A 6934-nucleotide genomic window follows, 5' to 3' on the forward strand; every position below is an offset into this window, starting at 1 on the left:
TTTGTCCCTTGGTGTGCATGCTAGGAGGAGAGATCCCCCATGCACCCAGCGCTGCAATAAACCAATATCAGCTTTCTAAACTATCATTTGGTTTAGAGAGTTTTTTGGGTTACTATTTTCCAGTAACACCTTCATAGCCTCCCACTCCCACGGCAGCAACCCCTTCAGCTGGGGCTGGTGGGATTACAGACACTGATCCGAGCAGTCCCCGGCACACGGAGCAGTGAGGCCCAGCTCAGAAGCGAGGTGGGCAGTGCCACAGCGCTGGGGTACCCAATACCCCATGGCCGGCGGCACCCCGGTCCCCGGGGCTGAGCGTGTCTCTGCACGCCAACGCTTCATGCAGGGAAGAACTGCACAGCTACCGCACTATCCTCGTTTTCTAGCCTTAATTCGAAAAAGCTCAAGGCTGCGTGTCTTAAAGCCACACAAAACCCTGCCACACACCCTGAGGGTGCCTGGACCCGAGGGGCTGAGGCAGGGCCCGGGGGTGAACGGGAGGACAGGAGGGGTGACACGAAAGGGCACAAAAGGGACATAAACATAGCACCTAAAAGCCCGGCGGACTGTGGAAACTTTCCTCACCCCTTTCACGCTAAAAAAAACCACTGCGGTGCCTGTGCCACGCCGCGGGTGGCCCTGCCCCGGCCCCCTCCCCTCCTCAGCCTCGCCAGCCGCCCGGCCCTGCCCGCCGCGCCGCCGGCCCCCGCGGGGAGGAGACAGCGGCGGGCGGGCGGCGGCGCTTCCCTCAGCGCCGGCAGGCCCAGCCCGGGCCGCGCCGGGCGTCGCATCCGGAGGGCGGGAGGGCGACCGGCCGAGAGGGGCTGCGGCCCGGCGGGCAGCAGCCGCAGGTGAGAGGGACGGCCCCGGCTCGGCGGAGGGCGGGCGGGGAGCGGCGCCGCCCCGCTCCGTTTGGCCGGGCACTGAAGGGCGGCCTGTCAGCCCTGCCCGGCACCAGCAGCGCGGTGCAGCCCGCGGGAGCCGTGCCCCCCTTACCTCCCTCGGCTCGGGCGGGCAGCGCTCCCCCCCAGCCCACCGCGACGGGGCCTCCCAGCCGCCAGCGCTGAGCCCCGCGGCGGGGCAGCGCGGCCCCCTCCGCCCTGCGCGGCCTCCGCCCGCCCCGCGTTGTCTCTGTACCGCGGCTTGGGTACGAAGCCTGGAGAGGGGAGACCCGCGCTGTGCCTCGGCGCTGCGAGTCGGGCAAGGCCGGGGCGGCGCCCCAGGGCCCGGCCGCTGCTTTAGAGCTACTGCTGCCCGCTTTAAGGGCAACGGCCGCGGGTAGCGGCAGCAGCAGCAGCAGCGTGGCGGGGTGCGATTAATGGGCTGCCGACCTCGACTGTAAGTGTCCGGTGGGGGCGGCGGGTGGCGGTGATGGTAACGCTGGGGGCTCGGGGCGCTGCCCGGCTCGGGGCGACCGTTCGCGGTGCGGCTCGTCCCTCCGGCCGCAGCAGCCCTCGGCCGCTGGCCTCGGCGGTGCCTCTGGGAGCGAGCAGGCAGCGCTGCTGTGCGAAAAGACTGTGTAAACAGGGGCAGGGAGCATGTAGGTAGGCCGAGTATGAAATAGTAATATTGACACGGTGACTATTTAGATTTACAAGCAGGAAGCTGCATCTTTTAATCTTCCCCTGGTAAGGGTCTCCCTAGCAACAACAGATCAAGTATTCGTGGGGGAAGGGAGATTTTTGAGCTGATGTTGTCTTTAAACTGTCACAATTAAATATCTTCAGAGCACTTGAAAGCATTTTGCGTTTATACGCAGAGTTTTGAAGCTGTACAGGGAATGGTTTCAATTCTGAACGTGAGGCTACTCACAAAAACAAGCCTCATTAATGTGTTACAAGTTTCCAGCACTAGTAGCGATAAATTGTATATAAGGATAGTTAGAATTGACCATTTTACACCCTCACGGTTAAATACGGGGTTAATGCTATAAAGGAAGGAGATGAGAGTCACCTTGTCTCTTGATAGTTGGCTTTGGGAGTTCCAGAAGAGCTTTCAGGGACGAGCCACCTACATTAGATATACTTTTGTAAAGTAATGTTTTAGACTCTGTGGATCACATTAACATCTGAAACCTACATTGACTGTTTTTGCAAAATAAATACTTAATTTTCACAAAACGTCTGCATGAGCCTGTTACTAATTGTACCTTAATTTTAAGGAAAATTGGATGGCTAAGTGAGAGCTGGTTGTTCAGAAGATTCACAGTCGTGGCTGAGGATTACAACATGGCTAAAGAAATGGAAGAGCTGCAGAAGCACTGGCACTCCATGGTGCAGTGCCTCCACAGCAACTCAAATGTGGGTCTGGATTATAATTTTATATAATATATTTATAAAGATACTCCTTTCATAACTCTTGGAATATCACTCCCCAATTTATTTAAATGCAATTTCAAAACTTTTTTTTTTTTTTGAGAAAATTGGCACTCCCTTTTTTAAGTGAACATTGAGGAGCCTGGGGGAAGGGATGTCCTCCCACACCTTGAGCAGTCAAGAGAAAGGGAAGCCTGCATTTCTTTGTTTTACTGGTATAACCATTTGAGGTAGTAGAGTGGCATTTTAGTGAAATGGTTGTGCTGCTGTAAAAAGAACTAAAACTACAATACATATTTCCTTAAGGGAAGGGAAATGTCTCTACTACAGTGAAATTCCAGTGTATAGGGTTTTTCTTCCATTAGTAACATTATAATTAAATTCCTAACAACTTTGTGATACAGACGTGCCTGCACTGTACTTAACACAATAAATGAGCAGGTTGCAGATATTACTGAGGCAGGGAAAAACAAAAAATCATCATCATTTTTACATTGTTACAGTATTTTTTTCCATAACAAATACAGTTCTGTAGATCAAAATCGTAGCTATTGAGACCCCACTGAAATCTGTGCAGCTAAACAGTGATTTTTTTTTTTTTCTTGTTTTCAGGCGTTTTTTTTGTTTTTTGGGGTGTTTTTTTTTTTATTTGTGCAAGAATGGAACGGGGAATTCCAAGAGAAAGATGTCCGTTGTTAGTAGAATTATATGCTATGCAGTTATCTAAATTTGCAATAAGTCCTCATGCTTTTGAAATATAGAGGCAACAGCTGTCCTCTGCTCAAGGTGCAGACTAGACCTTTAAAAGTTATCTGTGACAAGACATAAAATCTGAAATGTTTTTCTTTCATCCACAGGTTGTTGCATTTATGAATTCTCGTGTTGGCCAATATTTAGATGACCATCCTTTTCTTGCCTTATCACTCCTGATGTTTATTGCAGTGTCTGCTATTCCTGTTGCATTTTTCCTGATTTTTGTTGTTACAACAGCCGTAATGGCCTGTATCGGTGTGATAGTTATGGAAGGTATTGTATGCATGCATGCATGTACTGACTTATTCCCTTTTAAGGAATGATGTCTTTTCCTTTTTTTCTTCTTCCTTCTGGATTTTCCAGTTCAAGCAATTGGGGATTTCTGTACATAGGCCTCAGGTCTCAGCAGTAGTGAAACTCTTAATACAGGAATACTAATCTGATTAACTGTGGTTTATACAGGGGAAGTCCTATTTCCCTTTCTAATCTCAGCCACCAGGATATGGCTAAACCAGTTATCTACGTTTTAGAGCAGCTAGCTAGTTGATTGCAGACTGTTTTCCCAAATGGTTTGAATTTGGGGTTGTGGTAGAATGTCAGCTCTTTAATTTACTTCTATATAAACTTGTTTAAATAACAAACTGCTTTTCTTTCATTAGGTGTTGTAATAGCCATGGGTGGCATAGCCCTCCTTTGTGTGCTCTGTGGCCTGGGTGCACTTTCACTGGGAGTTTCTGGAGTCCTGAGTGTTTGTTATGTCGTTCTTTCAACTCTGGTCAACTACTGGTATGCTTCAAGGTGAGTATTCATGTCTTGATCCATGCTTGGATTTCAAACTCTGCAACTGTACTACTGCATTGATTACTTCATTTATTCTAAGTGAGCCACAGTTGCTTAGTTTAACAAATGTTTCTTGAATCCTAGAGCAGCTTTGGCTACCCTAGTGGCTTAATGTGCAGCATATAAATGTCTAGTCATCAGTATTATTTTAATGAGAGTTAATACATGCTCTCTTTCCTATTTAGGAAAGAGAAAATGTAAATAGTCTTTAAATGTGCATGTATGTCTTTATTTAGCCCGCATCTGCGGGTAAACAATAACCAGCTGTTCTATCACCCAATGACACCCCCCCAGCCAAGAAAGGGAATTGGGAAAAGGAAAGGAGACTTGTGGGTTGAAATAGAAACAGATTTAATAAAATAAGAAAACCAATATCAATACTAATGTTAATATAAAATATACAGGGTTATACTTAGCCCATATAGTGGTCACGAGCTGTGCACTCCCAGCAGTGAATGCCAGATGTCAAACACTGCGAGCACCGTAGCTCCAGTGAAAGTATGATGGTCACAATGAATGGCAGAGCAGGCCTCGGGAGCAGAATGATGGGCGAGACCCTCCAGGGATGGTGACCATTGAGAAGAAGAGACATTCCCAGCAAACTTTCCCATTTATAGTGAATGTGATGTTTATGGTACAGAATACTGCCGTTAGCCAGCCTGGGTCAGCTGCCATGGTTTTAGCTCCTCTTATCTAAGTACCTGGCTAACTTGAAACTGCTAATGGCCTTGATTACCATGGAATCCCACATGCCATGGCTGGCCACAACTAAAACAAAGTGTCTTATCAACTTTGTTCCTACCGTATCAGGTGCTGCAGTCTTCTCAAAAAATGCAGTTTTCCTGAAGAGAAAATTGATTCTATGATTCTATCCCAGTGAAACCAGGACAGTGAGCTAACACAACACGACATCAAGCCATAAAATACAACTTTGTCTCACTAAGAATATTTGTTGCTTTAAATGTCATTAAAACACACTTCCAAATTGGACTTTACCTAGAGGATGAACCTTTTGCAGTTCTTTCTGCATGATGACCCAGCTATCTCTGCTTACCTGTGTTTGTAGAATAGTGAACCAAAATTAGTTTTACATTTGGGATAGGCAGAGGGGTACTTAAAAGGGACAGTGTGGCCAAAATAGAAATTACAGGTTTTGCTGGATGCTGCACATGTGCTGCCTGCCAGTCACGTCTCCCAGTACTTCAGGCTTGGAGGCCTATTTCAGTCAGCATTGCCTTTGCCATCCTTTTACCAAGCACCTGGCTAGGAGTAAGAGGCCCTAGCAGGTTGTGCTGGAGTGCCACCTATTGCCCTCTTAAATATCTACCAGGGAATGAATAATGATAATTAAGCATAGGGAAGAGCAAAAAGAAAAATTCCAGCTGCTATCTCCTAGACTTTCTCAGTTTGCTCCTTCATCACAGCTGTGCTTCTTGCACAGCTCTCAAGGACACACTGCCTGTGGAGCCCATGATACCATCAGGAAGATGATATACACAAGCCCATGGTGCAAGGCCCAGGGTGCTTGCGTTTGTTCCAGAGCTCCGTACCACTCCTCCAGGGCATGCTACCAGGTCCATAACATTGCCCACCAATTCCAGAAAAGACTTCTTTTTTTCCATAGCATACCTGAATACGCAACCCAACCTACAGACCAGTCATACTGAGTTACAGCTTTGATGTTAAAACAGATAACATCTGTTCTTTCCCTGTGTCTTTTGAGAGAAGCTCTGGTAGGCCGGCCGTGGATGTTTCAGGAGTCTCAAACAGGTTTACATCTCACATTGCTCAGCTTTTTTGAGCAAAAAGGTAAAAGACAATCATCTTATGGAAGAACAGACTGTAAAACTGTTCTGCTCTTCTCTATACAGGGGTCAGATAAGGAAGCAAGAAGTTAATGGAAGTTTGCCACAGAAGAGTCCTCCTGTCTTGGATCTTCCTGACAGTAATGGAAAAAACGAATAAGTGGGTTTCTCCCCACTTCCTTCATAGGCACTTAACTGTACTACTCTGACCTTTGCAGTGTAATCGTTTACTTGTTGAGCATTCAACCTTTGTGCACTCCTTATGGGAACTGAAAAAATTAATATGCATCTTACATAAAACTTAAGAATAACCATTAAGCAGCAGTGCATTGCAATGTTAAGTCTATGTGCATGACGGAATGTTCTGCAGAATTTGGTAAAGGGATGTAATAATAACAGCTACTGTTAAGTCAGTGACAATTAGCTGAAAGAAAGGGCAGGTAGGTATTTGACCTCCCATTTGTTACTGGAGTTCTGGATGTATTATCTTTTGAAATTTGTATGCAGCAGTTGGTCATTTTGATACATAAGTCTCAAAGCTCAGAACACCAGAAATGTTTTGAATGTTAAAAAATATTTTTAGGCCTTAACAGCCTTTATTAAAGTAGTATGAGCACACCATGCTAATGCTTTATATTTATTGTAAGAAGAAGAATGGGGTTTATTGTACATTAAGTTATGGTATAAGCTTTTATATCCCTTTAGACGTTGCATTATTCTGAAGGGATATTTCCCTTGTTCTCATTGCCTCATCACATCAAGGGTATGCAATGAGGTCTTGGCATTTGTTTAGGTATTTAAATTGCCTGTTTTGCTTCTCAGTTGTAACTTCTTGTATGTTATTTAAACTTTTCATTTTTGCAAATGCTATAGTATTTCTAAGCATTAAAAAAATATCTAACTATATTAGTTTAATAAAGTGCTATTTGTTTAACCAAGTTGTCTTGTTATTCTGTTTATTCTACAGTAAAAACAAGTTTTCCAGATCTACTTCTAGGAAGGCTACATTTGGAGCTGTATTTTTCTCTGCAGTTGAAGTATTTTGGCTGGCCAATATTGCTGAGCCACAAACTGCAGCCAGCTTGTATTACATGAGATTACTCCCTGTCTCCTGCCTGTAAAGGAAATGCAGAATCCTAAGGACTATATTAGTGCAATACTCCAGTTTTACATGAACCAACATGCTGCCTGACTTCAGCATGGAGTCAAAGTTTATCGGAC

At 45.8% G+C, this 6934-nt stretch overlaps 1 protein-coding gene across 2 annotated transcripts; it reads left to right on the forward strand.

The window, feature by feature from the left end:
- The first annotated feature begins 718 nt into the window (after positions 1-718).
- On the forward strand, positions 719-6651 carry LDAF1 (lipid droplet assembly factor 1). Of its 2 annotated transcripts, none has more exons than XM_068422787.1 (5): positions 719-851; positions 2162-2300; positions 3173-3341; positions 3728-3866; positions 5780-6651. In XM_068422787.1, exons 2-5 carry the CDS (start codon positions 2229-2231, stop codon positions 5871-5873), a joined length of 474 nt encoding a protein of 157 aa, XP_068278888.1. In that variant the 5' UTR covers positions 719-851; positions 2162-2228; the 3' UTR covers positions 5874-6651. The 2 variants fall into 2 exon arrangements, with proteins under 2 accessions (XP_068278888.1, XP_068278887.1); XM_068422786.1 differs by lacking the exon at positions 719-851 and adding an exon at positions 894-1338.
- Positions 6652-6934: the final 283 nt, after the last annotated feature.

Source organism: Nyctibius grandis, chromosome Z (assembly GCF_013368605.1).
Source record: "Nyctibius grandis isolate bNycGra1 chromosome Z, bNycGra1.pri, whole genome shotgun sequence".
Taxonomy (NCBI): domain Eukaryota; kingdom Metazoa; phylum Chordata; class Aves; order Nyctibiiformes; family Nyctibiidae; genus Nyctibius; species Nyctibius grandis.